Source organism: Oncorhynchus keta, chromosome 10 (genome assembly GCF_023373465.1).
Source record: "Oncorhynchus keta strain PuntledgeMale-10-30-2019 chromosome 10, Oket_V2, whole genome shotgun sequence".
Taxonomy (NCBI): domain Eukaryota; kingdom Metazoa; phylum Chordata; class Actinopteri; order Salmoniformes; family Salmonidae; genus Oncorhynchus; species Oncorhynchus keta.
Window position 1 is genome coordinate 40,075,403 of NC_068430.1, and position 15,635 is coordinate 40,091,037.

At 39.7% G+C, this 15,635-nt stretch overlaps 1 protein-coding gene across 4 annotated transcripts in view; it reads left to right on the forward strand.

Moving 5' to 3' along the window:
- LOC118388709 (diacylglycerol kinase alpha-like) overlaps positions 1 to 15,144 on the forward strand; it is a 37,740-nt gene extending 22,596 nt beyond the window's left edge. For all 4 annotated transcript variants that reach the window (XM_035778078.2, XM_035778077.2, XM_035778075.2 and 1 more), the window contains 6 exons: positions 2,643 to 2,707; positions 2,836 to 2,926; positions 9,883 to 10,069; positions 10,545 to 10,665; positions 10,762 to 10,822; positions 13,820 to 15,144. In XM_035778078.2, the coding sequence (XP_035633971.1) occupies positions 2,643 to 2,707; positions 2,836 to 2,926; positions 9,883 to 10,069; positions 10,545 to 10,665; positions 10,762 to 10,822; positions 13,820 to 13,900 (606 nt within the window). In that variant the 3' untranslated portion in view covers positions 13,901 to 15,144. The remainder of the gene's footprint in view (positions 1 to 2,642; positions 2,708 to 2,835; positions 2,927 to 9,882; positions 10,070 to 10,544; positions 10,666 to 10,761; positions 10,823 to 13,819) is intronic.
- Positions 15,145 to 15,635: the final 491 nt, after the last annotated feature.

The window sequence follows — 15,635 nt, forward strand, 5'->3', positions numbered from 1 at the left end:
AAAACATCCCCACAGCATGATGCTGCCACCACCATGCTTCACCGTAGGGATGGTGCCAGGTTTCCTCCAGACGAGACACTTGGCATTCAGGCCAAAGAGTTGAATCTTGGTTTCATCAGATCAGAGAATCATGTTTCTCATGGTCTGAGAGTCTTTAGGTGCCTTTTGGCAAACTCCAAGCAGGCTGTCATGTGCCTTTTACTGAGGAGTGGCTTCCATCTGTCCACTCTACCATAAACGCCTGATTGATGGAGTACTGCAGAGATGGTTGTCCTTCTGGAAGGTTCTCCCATCTCCACAGAGGAACTCTAGAGCTCTTGTCAGAGTAACCATCATGTTCTTGGTCACCTCCCTGACCAAGGCCCTTCTCCCCTGATTGCTCAGTTTGGCCGGGGGGCCTGCTCTAGGAAGAGTCTTGGTGGTTCCAAACTTATTAAATTTAAGAATGATGGAGGCCACTTCGTTCTTGGGGACCTTCAATGCTGCAGACACTTTTTTGCACCCTTCCCCAGATCTGTGCCTCGACACAATCCTGTCTCGGAGCTCTACGGAAAATTACTTCAACCTCATTACTTGTTTTTTGCTCTGACATATACTGTCAACTGTGGGACCTTATATAGACAGGTGTGTGCCTTTCCAAATCATGTCCAATCCATTGAATTTGGACAGGTGGACTCCAATCAAGTTGTAGAAACATCTCAAGGATGATGAATGGAAACAGGATGCACTAGAGCTCATTTTCAAGTCTCATAGCAAAGGGTCTGAATACAGTAGTAGTTGAAGTTTAAAGTCTGCAGTTTACATACACTTAAGTTTGAGTCATTAAAATGTGTTTTTCAACCACTCCACAAATTTCTTGTTAACAAACTATAGTTTTGGCAAGTCGGTTAGGACATCTACTTTGAGCATGACACAAGTCATTTGTCAATTGTTTACAGATTCCAGAAAATGATGTCATGGCTTTAGATGTTTCTGATAGGCTAATTGACATCATTTGAGTCAATTGGAGGTGTACCTGTGGATGTATTTCAAGGCCTACCTTCAAACTCTGTGCCTCTTTTCTTGGCATCATGGGAAAATCAAAAGAAATCAGCCAAGACCTCAGAAAAACAATTGTAGACCTCCACAAGTCTAGTGCATCCTTGGGAGCAATTTCCAAATGCCTGAAGGTACCACGTTCATCTGTACAAACAATAGTACGTAAGTACAAACATCGTGGGACCACGCAGCCGTCATACCACTCAGGAATGAGACGTGTTCTATCTCCTAGAGATGAACGTACTTTGTTGCGAAAAGTGCAAATCAATCCCAGAACAACAGCAAAGGACCTTGTGAAGATGCTGGAGGAAACAGGTACACTATTATCTATATCCACAGTAAAACAAGTCCTATATCGACATAACCTGAAAGGCCACTCAGCAAGGAAGAAGCCACTGCTCCAAATCCGCCATAAAAAAGCCAGACTACGGTTTGCAACTGCACATGGGGACAAAGATTGTACTTTTTGGAGAAATGTCCTCTGGTCTGATGAAACAAAAATAGAACTGTTTGGCCATAATGACCATTGTTATGTTTGGAGGAAAAAGGGGGAGGCTTGCAAGCCGAAGAACACCATCCCCACTGTGAAGCACAGGGGGTGGCAGCATCATGTTGTGGGGGTGCTTTGCTGCAAGAGGGACTGGTGCATTTCACAAAATAGATGGTATCATGAGTGAGGAAAAGTATGTTGATATATTGAAGCAACATCTCAAGACATCAGTCAGGAAGTTAAAGCTTGGTCGCAAATGGGTCTTCCAAATGGACAATGACCCTAAGCATACTTCCAAAGTTATGGCTTAAGGGCAACAAAGTCAAGGTATTGGAGTGGCCATCACAAAGCCCTGACCACAATCCCATAGAAGATTTGTGGGCAGAACTGAAAAAGCTTGTGCGAGCATGGAGGCCAACAAACCTGACTCAATTACACCAGCTCTGTCAGGAGGAATGGGTCAGAATTCACCCAACTTATTGTGGGAAGCTTGTGGAAGGCTACCTGCAACGTTTGACCCAAGTTAAACCATTTTAAAAGCAATGCTACCAAATACTAATTGAGTGTATGTAATCATCTGACCCACTGGGAATGTGATTAAATAATTAAAAGCTTAAATAAATCATTCTCTCTTCTATTATTCTGACATTTCACTTTCTTAAAATAAAGTAGTGATCCTAGGTGACCTTAAATGGAAATTTTCCTTGGATTGAATGTCAGCAATTGTGAAAAACTGAGTTTAAATGTATTTGGCTAAGGTGTATGTAAACTTCCCACTTCAACTGTACATATGTAAATACGGTATCTGTTTAGAATTTTTTTATACATTTGTAAAAAAAAATATATATAAAACAAATGTTTTCGCTTTGTCATTATGGGTTATTTTGTGTAGATTGATGAGATTTTTTACATTTAATCCATTTTAGAATAAAGCTGTAACATAACAAAATGTGTAAATTGTCAAAGGGTCTGTCTGAATACTTTCTGAAGGCACTGATATGACTGTGATTTTTCTTGTCGTTGTGTTCTTGTTTTCTTATTGTTACAAATTGCCCTTTTGTGGTGATAAAGATTTATTGAACACATGTAAATGCTACCATGTATTAATTGACAGGATGCCTCCATTGCTCACCGCTTTCACTCCATGAGGGAGAAGCACCCTCAGAAGTTCAACAGCAGGTGAGAGTGACTGAAAGATCAAGGATCAAACAAAGAGTGTTGAGTGAAAAATATGTTATGGCTGGGTGGGATTTTGTTTATCTCTGAGCACTGACCAAAAACAATGTTCTTTTTGTTTTCTCTGCAAGGATGAAGAACAAAATGTGGTATTTTGAATTTGCCACCTCTGAGACCATTTCTGCCTCCTGCAAGAAGCTAAAGGAGTGTCTCAGCATTGAGGTGAACATTGAAGAGTCTTGAATCCTAGTTATTTTAGTTTGTGGTTAAATGGATCTTACCATAATTTAAGTGTACAGTGTTGTGAAAAAGTATTTGTCCCCTTTCTAATTTTCTCTACTTTTGCATATTTATTGTAATGAATTTTATCAGATCTTCAAACAAAACCTAACCTGAGTGAACAAATAACACCGTTCATATTTCATAAACAAAGTTATGTAAAACCCTTGTGTGAAAAGGTAAGTGCCACCTTTAATTTTAAACGTGTTTCTTTTTAGCCATTTTCATGTAGACTTGATTGTGTGTTTTGGTTCATTGTCTTATTGCATGACCCAACTGCACTTTAGCTCACAAACAGATGGCCTGACATTCTCCTGTAGAATTATCTGATACAGAGGAGAATTCATGGTACCTTCCATTAATGCAAGTCTTCCCAGTCCTGAGGCAGCAAAGCATCCCCAAACCATCACACTACCACCACCATGCTTGACTGTTGGTATAAGGTTCTTACTATGGAATGCAGTGTTTGGTTTTCACCAGGCATAATGGGACCCATGTCCACTTGTTGCCCATGTCCACTTGTGACTTTATCATGTAAATCTTGGTGGGGCAAATTCAACATTTTTTTTATGATGCATGCCAGCAAAGCCACGGTTCAAAACTAAACAATACATTAATTCCACTATAATGACGACAAAGGTTACCCACAAACTGTTAGGCCCTACATAAAGCCATCCCAACAGCAGAGCTTTCTTTTCAGCACCACGGAGTGAATCCTTACCATCGCTACACCTGGCTATCAGCGGAGCCTTGTCTGGCAGCGAAACAGTTAATTCAGCCTCATTTACTGCCTTTAAAAAAAACATAGCTGAAATGGCTGACTTGCTAAAACAAATGTGGTTTCTACTGACAATTGAGATATATAAACTATGGCATAATGGAACAATGAGTGCATAAGAGGCAATCCGTCATTTCGATTAAGACATTAATGAGCGAGCTAGAACGGACGTAGTCAATATAACTATTTTTATCAGCACTTTTGAAATGTACAGCGACAGAATTCAGCACATGGGCCGTTCATACAGTATTGTCTCTGTACACCAAGTCCGAACCGAAGGATAAATAAAGGGGGAATATAAGCAGACAATGAAAGCTCTTACAATATTCAATGATTACATTTCTCTAAAACAGGTTATAGGCTACATGTGGACCAACAAGTTAGAACAGCAGGCGAAATTAAGAGGTGCAAATAAACCATCTTATTAGGGTGATGCACATAAGCTACTAACATCTTACTACACAACATACACTTAGTATTACTTTCTTAGCTACAGTATACATATCTCCCTGGCATATTTCATCATATATGCAGCAGCATACAAGACATTATTGGACTCATCTTGTTGTGCTGTGCTCACTTGAAAAGGAAGGTGGAGTGGCAGTCCTTCTTGTGGGTACATTTTTGTCATCAAACTTTGTCATCAATGTCTGTCATTCTCTGAATTTATGGTGATTTGAAGACAACTGGGAGGTTGAATCATGACGTCAGTGATCTTCAGGTCGGAGCTCTAGAAAAAGGCCTGGGTTCCAGTTGTCTTGAACGTGTCAGAAGTCATGCTGGATTGACAACATGGCCAATGTATTCAACCTTTTCTGGCCCATGGTGTTGATTGTGAATGTTTATCCTTTTTAAGCTTGGAAAAGAGACCCTTAAACCCAGACTTGGACCACACACCCTCTCCACTGAATAGCAGGCTATTGATTGCTTTGCAATGCTTGCAGTTAGACACTGATTCCTAAATTTGCGATTTCCAACTTGTGTAATGTTTATGGCCGATGAGCACAGATGTGTTTTATCTATAATTTATCTTCATATGACAAGTATTGAAAAGGATTTGCCAGTTGACTGTAGACTTGATTAATGATGATGACTGCTTGTCTAGCTAAGATTTTGAAAGTATGATGTTGACATGATCAGTCCAATCAAAGCTATGGTAGATATAACGTTATTTCACATAATTTTATCTGTGGCCAATGACCTTGAGCCTTCTTGGATGGGTACATCTAATGTAAATCTATGGCAGCACCCAAGGGACCCAATTTTCGAGCTCTCCCTGTAGATTTTGCGGTGACATCGTGTCCCCATGAGTGACAGAACACTGAGACAATCTGAGGCAACTAGAGAACATTACTAACCCCTACGCTCTGTATTTCCTGCTGGCTGCCCCACCACCATAGAAAGCACTGAGCTAGGCTGAAACACAGGCAAAATAAATAGCTAAAACAAATATATACAATACCAGTCAAAAGTTTGGACACACCAACTAGGGTTTTTCTTTATTTTTTACTACTTTCTACATTGTAGAATAATAGTGAAGACATCATAACTATGAAATAACACATATGGAATCATGTAGTAACTAAAAAAGTGTTAAACAAATCTAAATATATTTGAGATTTGAGATTCTTCAAAGTAGCCACCTTTTGCCATGATGACAGTTTTGCACACTCTTGGCATTCTCTCAACCAGCTTCATGAGGTAGTCATCTGGAATGCATTTCAATTAACAGTTGTGCCTTGTTAAAACTTCTTATGGCTGAGATCCCGCTAACGGGATCGATATGACAACAGCCAGTGAAAGTTCAGGGCGCCAAATTCAAAACAACAGAAATCCCATAATTAAAATTCCTCAAACAAGTATTTCACACCATTTTAAAGATACACTTCTTGTTAATCCCACCACAGTGTCCGATTTCAAATAGGCTTTACGGCGAAAGCACCACAAAAGATTATGTTAGGTCAGAGCCAAGTCACAGAAAAACACAGCCATTTTTCCAGCCAAAGAGAGGAGTCACAAAAATCAGACATAGAGATAGAATTATTCACTAACCTTTGATGATCTTCATCAGATGACACTCATAGTACTTCATGTTACACAATACATGTATATTTTGTTCGATAACCTTCATATTTATATAAAATAATCTCAGTATCTCAGTATACATTGGCGCATTAGTTCCAAAAACATCCGGTGATTTTGCAGAGCCACATCAATTTATAGAAATACTCATCATAAATGTTGATGAAAATACAAGTGTTATACATGGAACTTTAGATACACTTCTCCTTAATGCAACCGCTGTATCAGATTTCAAAAAAGCTTTATGGAAAAGCAAACCATGCAATAATCTGAGTACGGCGCTCAGAGCCCAAACAAGCCAAAAAGATATCCACCATATTGTGCAGTCAACAGAAGTCAGAAATAACATTGTAAATATTCACTTACCTTTGATGGTCTTCATCAGAATGCACTCCCAGGAATCCCAGTTCCACAATAAATTGTTTTGTTTTGTTCGGTAATGTTCATCATTTATGTCCAAATAGCTCCTTTTGTTAGCGCGTTTGGTAAACAAATCCAAACTCACAAAGCGTGTTCACTAGGAGCAGACGAAAAGTCAAAAAGTTCCGTTACAGTCCGTAGAAACATGTCAAACGAAGTACAGAATCAATTTTTATGATGTTATTAAACATAAATCTTTAATAATGTTCCAACTGGAGAATTCCTTTGTCTGTAGAAATGCAATGGAACAGAGCTCGCTCTCACGTGAACGAGGGTGGCCAGCTCGTGGCTCTCTGGCAGACCTCTGACTCATTCCCCTCTCATTCGCCCACACTTCACAGTAGAAGCATTAAAAAAATGGTCTAAGGACTGTTGACATCTAGTTGAAGCATTAGGAAGTGCAACGTGACCAATATCCCACTGTATCTTCAATTGGGAATGAGTTGAAAAATGACCAACCTCAGATTTCCCACTTCCTGGTTTTTGCCTGCCATATGAGTTCTGTTATACTCAGACATTATTCAAACAGTTTTAGAAACTTCACAGTGTTTTCTATTAAAATATACTAATAATATGCATATATTAGCAACTGGGACTGAGTAGCAGGCAGTTTACTCTGGGCACCTCTGGGCACCTTATTCATCCAAGCTACTCAATACTGCCCCCAGCAATAAGAAGTTAAAAGTTAATTTGTGGAATTTCTTTCCTTCTTTATGTGTTTGAGCCAATCAGTTGTGTTGTGACAAAGTAGGAGTGGTATACAGAAGATAAGCAAAGAACAAAGAGAAATGACAGTTAATCATTACTTTAAGACATGAAGTTCAGTTAATCCTGAAAATTTTAAGAACTTTGATAGTTTCTTCAAGTGTAGTCGCAAAAACCATCAAGCACTATGATGAAACTGGCTCTCATGCGAACCGCCACAGGAAAGGAAGACCCAGAGTTACCTCTGCTGCAGAGGATAAGTTCATTAGAGTTAACTGCACCTCAGAAATTGCAGCCCAAATAAATGCTTCAGAGTTCAAGTAACAGACACATCTCAACATCAACTTTTCAGAGGAGACTGCGTGAATCAGGCATTTATGGTCGAATTGCTGCAAAGAAATCACTACTAAAGGACACCAATAAGAAGAAGATACTTGCTTGACCCATCATTTGAATCATGTAGTAACCAAAAAAGTATTAAACAAGATTATTCAAAGTAACCACCCTTTGCCTTGATGACAGCTTTGCACACTCTGGCATTATCTCAAATCAATTTTATTTGTAACATGCACCGAATACAGTGAAATGCTTACTTACAAGCCCTTCACCAACAATGCAATTTTAAGAAAAATAAGTGTTGAGGAAAAAATAGATAAATAAAAGTAACAAATAATTAAAGAGCAACAGTAAAATAACATATTTTACCTTTATTTAACTAGGCAAGTCAGTTAAGAACAAATTCTTATTTTCAATGACAGCCTAGTGGGGTTAACTGCCTGTTCAGGGGCAGAACAATAGATTTGTTCGTGCCTTGTCAGCTTGGGGGTTTGAACTTGCAACCTTCCGGTTACTAGTCCAACGTTCTAACCACTAGGCTACCCTGCCGCCCCATATACAGGGGGTATCGGTTCAGAGTCAATGTGCGGGGGCACTGGTTAGTCGAGGTAATATGTACATGTAGGTAGAGTTAAAGTGACTATGCATAGATAAGAAACAGAGTAGCAGCAGCATAAAAGAGGGGGGGCAATGCAAATAGTCTGGGTAGCCATTTGATTAGCTGTTCAGGAGTCTTATGGCTTGGGGGTAGAAGCTGTTAAGTAGTCTTTTGGACCTCAACCAGCTTCATGAGGAATGCTTTTCCAACAGTCTAAACACTTGTTGGCTGCTTTTCCTTCACTCTTCGGTCCAACTCATCCCAAACCATCTCAATTGAGGTCGGGTGATTGTGGAGGTCAAGTCATCTGATGCAGCACTCCATCACTTGGGGAAATAGCCCTTACACAGCCTGGAGGTGTGTTTTGGGTCATTGTCCTGTTGAAAACACAAATGCTAGTCCCACTAAGCGCAAACCAGATGGGATGGCGTATTGCTGCAGAATGCTGTGGTAGGCATGCTGGTCAAATCTGCCTTGAATTCAAAATAAATCACTGACAGTTGCACCAGCAAAGCACCCCCACACCTTCTCCTCCATGCTTCGGAGGAACCACACATGCAGAGATAATTTATTCACCTCACCTACCAAACACTGCATTCCACGATTTAAGAGCCTCATACCATCAGTCAAGCATGGTGGTGGTAGTGTGATGGTTTGGGGACCTGGAACTTGCCTTTAATAGACAGAACCATTAATTCTGCTCTGTATCAGAGAATTCTACAGGAGAATGTCAGGCCATCCATCTGTGAGCTGAAGCTGAAGTGCAGCTGAGTTATTTAGCAAAACAATGATCCAAAACACACAATCAAGTCTACATGAAAATGGCTAAAAAGCAACAACTTTTACGTTTTGGAATTGTCTGGTCAAAGTCCAGACCTAATCACAATTGAGATTTTGTGGCAGGACTTGAAACGAGCAGTTCATGCTTGAAAACCCACAAATGTCCAATTTGTAAGTCGCTCTGGATAAGAGCGTCTGCTAAATGACTTAAATGTAAATGTAATGTCCAATTTGTAAGTCGCTCTGGATAAGAGCGTCTGCTAAATGACTTAAATGTAAATGTAATGTCGCTGAGTTAAACCAGTTCTGCATGCAAGAGTTGGCCAAAATACCTCCACAGTGGCGTGAGAGACTGATCAACAACTACAGGATGCATTTGGTTGCTGTCATTACAGCTAAAGGTTGCACAGCCAGTTACTGGATGTGTTTCAAACTCAAAGTAGACAGCCCTTGGCCCTAAACCCTGAGCCCTATGCTCTTGGGGTAAACCCCGCGGTCAATTAATGCACAAATATGTCTCATAAATGTTTAGTTAGCTTTTGGAAATGATAGAAATAAATGTTTTTCCTTCTTCAGAAGTAGCTAGGCAGGCTAACATTAGTTAGCTAATTAATTTGTTAGCTATCATACAGTAGACGTATATTAATAATTATATAGTTAATATAAGTAGACATGCAATCATAGTTGACTGTAGCGCATATAAATCACCCACAAGCTACCGGTGGCTGAAAACACAATCATCGCGGGATGAACGAGTGAAGAATATCCAAGCAAACACGGTACATTCCTTCTTCCCTCGCCCCTTGCCCTGCGAGTGTATACTCGTCAGACATCATGATACGTCATCATAAGTGTCCACTTCATTTGAGGGCTGAGGGGATAGGGTGTGTCTTTTAAGTGTATGGAATGCAGCCGTGAGTGTAAGCGGGCAATTACTTTTCCACATGGAAATTGGGTGTTGCATAACTTTCTTAGTTAAATAAAATACGTATCCATTTTTGTAGTTATAGATGAACTCAGGTGCCTTTTAATATTAGGTTTTGGTTGAATATCTGATAACATTCTGTATCAAAATATGCAAAAATAGAGAAAATCAGAAAGGGGGCAAATGCTTTTTCCTGGCACTATAGATCTTAGCAATAATTAATTTAGTCTCTTTACCCGTTTGTGACCGTGTCTGTCTGTCCGTCTATCTCTCAGTGCTGTGGGACACCCCTGGACCTGAGCGGTCACTCTCTGGAGGGCCTTGCAGTCATCAACATACCCAGCATGCACGGCGGCTCCAACCTGTGGGGTGAGGCTAAGAAGGCAGACAGAGACAATGTGTCAGAAGAGGAACCGCCTGATGTCGTCACTGACCACGACGTTCTGAAAATGAGCTCACAAGGTACTTTAGGGCATGCTTATCTCATACATTGTTGGAGGTTTATTTAGTTGCCTAGTGATATGAATGTTTACTGTAGCATTGTATGTAATATTGTCACTTTTCCCCTTACACAGACCATATGGTCTTTTTTTGGAAGGCGGCAGGTAGCCTAGTGGTTAGAGCGTTGGGCCACTAACAAAAAGGTTGCAAGTTCGAATACTTGACAAGGTGAAAAATCTGTTGTTCTTCCCTTAAACAAGGCACTTAACCATATTTGCTCCTGGGTCACTGTTGATAATGGCAGACTCTGGCCATGACCCTACTCTCCGCATACATATTAATACACACTTGTACATGCAAGACATATGACCTATATAAGCACCCACCAAATGATCATGATATAATTTGTATTACAGTAGCTAAGTCACTATGAGAATGAATGTCTGCTTAATGAGCTATTGACAATATATTTTCATGTTTCCTTTTCCCCCCACAGACCTAAGTGACAAGCGGATTGAGGTGGTGGGATTGGAGGGGGCGATTGAGATGGGTCAGATCTATTCTGGGCTGAAGAGGGCTGGACACAGACTGGCTCAAACATCACAGATCACTATCAGGTAGACTTAATACAGGCTCTATACACAATTCTTCGGGTGTTATGCCTTTTTAACTTTTGGTATTAAAACGTGTCTCTCTCTCATTGCCTTTCTCAGGACACATAAAGCCTTGCCTATGCAGATTGATGGTGAGCCCTGGATGCAGCCTCCCTGCACTGTAAGTGTTGTTAATATACCCCTTAAGTGAGTTTGGCCGTGGAATTCCTATGACCAATTGAATTAGAAAGTGTGACAACTGGAGGAACATTTATTCTAAAATAAACATTGTTGATGTCCTTATGTTGACTTGTTAGTTTCGGCAGTGGGCCAAGTCTCTTGACTCAATTTTGTTTCAGAAATACAATGTGATGTACTGGAGATCAGTATTTCCCTTACCAGACAACTAATCAAGGTCTTGGTGATTCATTAATTTAGTGATTCTTGAAAGACGGACCAATCTCAAATATTCACAAATATTTGTCTTAATTTTAACACAAATGTGAAATATATACAGTTGAAGTCTGAAGTTTACATACACTTAGGTTGGAGTCATTAACTCGTTTTTCAACCACTCCACACATTTCTTGATAACAAACTATAGTTTTGGCTAGTCGATAAGGAAATCTACTTTGTGCATGACACAAGTAATTTTTCCAACATTTGTTTACAGGAAGATTATTTCACTTATAATTCACTGTATCACAATTCTAGTGGGTCAGAAGTTTACATACACTAAGTTGACTGTGCCTTTAAACAGCTTGGACAATTCCAGAAAATTATGTCATGGCTTTAGAAGCTTCTGATAGGCTAATTGACATAATTTGAGTCAATTGGTGGTGTACCTGTGGATGTATTTTAAGGCCTACCTTCAAACTCAGTGCCTCAAGGCATCATGCGAAAATCAAAAGACATCAGCCAAGACCTCAGAAAAAGAATTGTAGACCTCCACACATCTGGTTCATCCTTGGGAGCAATTTCCAAACGCCTGAAGGTACCACGTTCATCAGTACAAACAATAGCACGCAAGTATAAACACCATGGGACCACGCAGCCGTCATACCACTCAGGAAGGAGATGCGTTCTGTCTCCTAGAGATGAACATATTTGGTGCGAAAAGTGCAGATCAATCCTAGAACAACAGCAAACGACCTTGTGATGATGCTGGAGAAAACAGGTACAAAAGTATCTATTTCCACAGTAAACAAAGTCCTATATCGACATAACCTGAAAGGCCGTTCAGCAAGGAAGAAGCCACTGCTCCAAAACCGCCATAAAAAAGCCAGATTACAGTTTGCAACTACACATGGGGACAAAGATCGTACTAATTGGAGAAATGTCCTCTGGTCTGATAAAACAAAAATAGAACTGTTTGGCCATAATGACCATCGTTATGTTTGGAGGAAAAAGGGGGAGGCTTGCAAGCCGAAGAACACCATCCCAACCGTGAAGCATGGGGGTGGCAGCATCATGTTGTGGGGGTGCTTTGCTGCAGGAAGGACACAAAATAGATGGCATCATGAGGAGGGACAATGATGTGGATATATTGAAGCAACATCTCCAGACATCAGTCAGAAAGTTAAAGCTTGGTCGCAAATGGGTCTTCCAAATGGACGTTGACCCCAAGCATACCAAAGTTGTGGCAAAATGGCTTAAGGACAACAAAGTCAAGGTATTGGAGTGGCCATCACAAAGCCGTGACCTCAATCCAATAGAACATGTGTGGGCAGGACTGAAAAAGCTTGTGCGAGCAAGGAGGCCTACAAACCTGACTCAGTTACACCAGCTCTGTCAGGAGGAATGGGCCAAAATTCACCCAACTTATTGTGGGAAACTTGTGGAAGGCTACCCAAAGTGTTTTACCCAAGTTAAACAATTTAAAGGCAATGCTACCAAATAGTAATTGAGTGTATGTAAACTTCTGATCCACTGGGAATGTGATGAAAGAAATAAAAGCTGAAATAAATAATTCTCTCTACTATTATTCTGACATTTCACATTCTTAAAATAAGTGGTGATCCTAACTGACCAAAAACAGGGAATTTTTACTGGGATTAAATGTCTGGAATTGTGAAAAACTGAGTTTAAATGTTTTTGCCTAAGGTGTATGTAAACTTCCGACTTCAACTGTATATTTTTTTGATAGACCAAAGTATCACCTATTACACCATGTAAAGGAACAACTCCTAATTCTTCAAAACATATCCATAAAATGAAACTAAATGTATTTATGTCAACTCCATCTGACGCTATAAAAAGCTTTTAAGTTTTACATAGTTCAACAAGTGTTTGAAGGCCTTGATTTGTTTAATTCTAACAGATTATTCAAATGTGTAGTACAACTCTCCAAACTTAGTTTTTTTTCCCGTTTTATACCACTATATAATGCTCCAGGGCTAATTTCGTTAGCATTTTGGCATGGTTTTCTAGAGAAAGAACATAAAAACAATATTTTATAAAGCTAACATCATCCCTTTATTTTTCCTCCGTTGCTTTATGACTATAAAGCCTAAAATAAATAAACACATCTGAACCAAAATGTATATCCTATCAAGGAGATGGAGTTGACAGTTTATCGTTGTGACCATGGTGATTTCAATATTGCTTGTTTTAAATGTATTAAAAGTAGAGAACTTTACAGACCATGAGCGGTCTTGTTACACTGCATGTCATGAGGACATGAGGGACCAAACATTTTTAGGAGTCACAGTTTTGTGATCAATATTATTTAAAGTTTCAGAGGGCTATTGCAAGAAACGGCATAAGATCCTTTTTCAGTTAATATTAATTATTGCCAGTTTATACAATTTTAAACACATTTTTTGAGAGTTTGAAATTGGGATCCTTTGCTCCGGACAAGAGCATTTCCGGTCGTAGAAAGGACATGGAAATTAATAATATTGCAAATATTTAAACAATTCCAAAAACAAGTATTTCCCTTGTAAAATTCCCTTAAATTAAAATTAATCTCAAATATTACTATAAAAATAAAAAAGTTTCCCTGCCGGATAAGGATTGTCCCGTCTTTCAATAATAGTTGAATTACTTCAATCAGGTGTGTCCGTGCAGGGATAGGACAAAAAATGTTGCCTACCACAAGAGGGTATGGGGATAAGGGAAACACTGTTGTAGACTGTGATGACTGTAAAACCTCCTGAATTTTCCACCCTGTGTTCAGATCCACATCACACACAAGAACCAAGCCAACATGCTGATGGCTGCTCCTGCCAAATCATCAGGCTTCTTCCACCTCAAGTAGAGGAAAGGTGGACTGCAGCACTGAGACTGAAGAGGTCCGGGTGTAGGGTGAAGTTGCCCTTTGACACTGATCTTGGATCAGTTTTTCATTTTCCCCACTAATGGTTAAGGTTTGGATTGGGTGAGTGGATGCTTATCCTAGATCTGTACCTCGGGGAAACTTCACCCAGGAGCAGAGGTCCACTGACTGCTGAAGAACCACTGCCATAAAGGAACCAACATTTGAGTAAAAACATTCTTCATGTCTGAATTTCTTCCTGAAACACTAGTAGCCATTGATTAACATTGATACTCTACTCATTTCCATAACAAAAAACTATCCCAGGCTTGTGTTGATTTGAGTACCCTCATGTTAAGCTTTATATTACATTGCTATTACATTTTGTATCTGTTTGTATTAGTTATGTATAATTCCATAGTACTCCATGAGTTTTATTACATTTATGCCTTATTGTTATGTCGCAGCACAGTAATAGATCTCCTGTTTGTTTATCTGCTTTCTATAGCATTTTCACACAAATGTTTTTGTATCCATATTGATTAACGTGATAGGCCAACAGTCTGTGTCGCTATATAATGCCGTTCACTGTCAAATCTAAGTATGTTTTGCCTACTCAGCAAGTTTCTTGTAGAGGATACAGCTCAGACAGCTGAGGGTATCGTTCGCGTTGCCCGACCTCACTTAAAGGCCCAGTGCAGTCAAATTATGATTTTTCTGTGGAATAATACTGCGAAATTGTGAAAATTATGATAATGCCCTTTTCATGTAAAAGCTGTTCGAAAAGACAGACTGAAATTTCAGGTGGTTTTGATGGGATGCAGTGTTGGCCTGCCTGGTGACATCAGGTAAATTCATTAAAAGACCAATAAGAAAGAGTTCCAAACCTCTGCCAATAACAGCTAGTTTTCTGTTTTCCCCTCCCCACTCAAACCACTCCCTAAGTCTTAGCAAAATTCTTGCTTGAGAAATTGCTCTATTAAGAAGCTATTTTTGTTTCTTTTTCATTATTTTGATAAAAAACATTCAGAGTTAGGTACTTAATTGTTACCCAGAAATTATTTGATATTGAGATAAAAACAGCTGCATTGGGCCTTTAAAACTTTGTCACAAACAGCACTTCCTCATTTTCACTAACCTAATCTCTTTGCTTAATGAGACTTCCAAACCACAACTACTGAGATGCTGTCCTCAAGAAAAAAAGAGACCTGGCTTTTCTCTTTAAAGAAATAAATGTATAGCCTACAGTATGTGTATTCATGTATCTACCATGGTAAGAGATCTTTAAGAAAGATAGCAATTTCTTATCTCTGCCTGTAACGATGTGCGCTGAGAGTCAGGAAGCAAGTTCAGGGAGTGAGTGTTTTAATAAATAAATGCAACATAAAACAAAACAAGAAACACGAACAACGTGGAACAACGTAAACACTGGAACAGAAACAATAACACCTGGGGAAGGAACCAAAGGGAGTGAAATATATATGGAAGTTTATCAGGGAGGTGATGGAGTCCAGGTGATTCTGATGACGCGCAGGTGCGCGTAAAGATGGTGACAGGTGTACGCTATAACGAGCAGCCTGGTGACATAGAGGCCAGAGAGGAAGCTCGAGGAGCCGGTTGAGGCAGGCGAGTCAGAAGAGCCGGCTGAGGCAGGGGAGCCCGGCTGAGGCATGAAAGCCCGTAGAGGCTCCTGGACCCGACGTCATTCCACCTGACAAAAATAAAATAAAAATACACC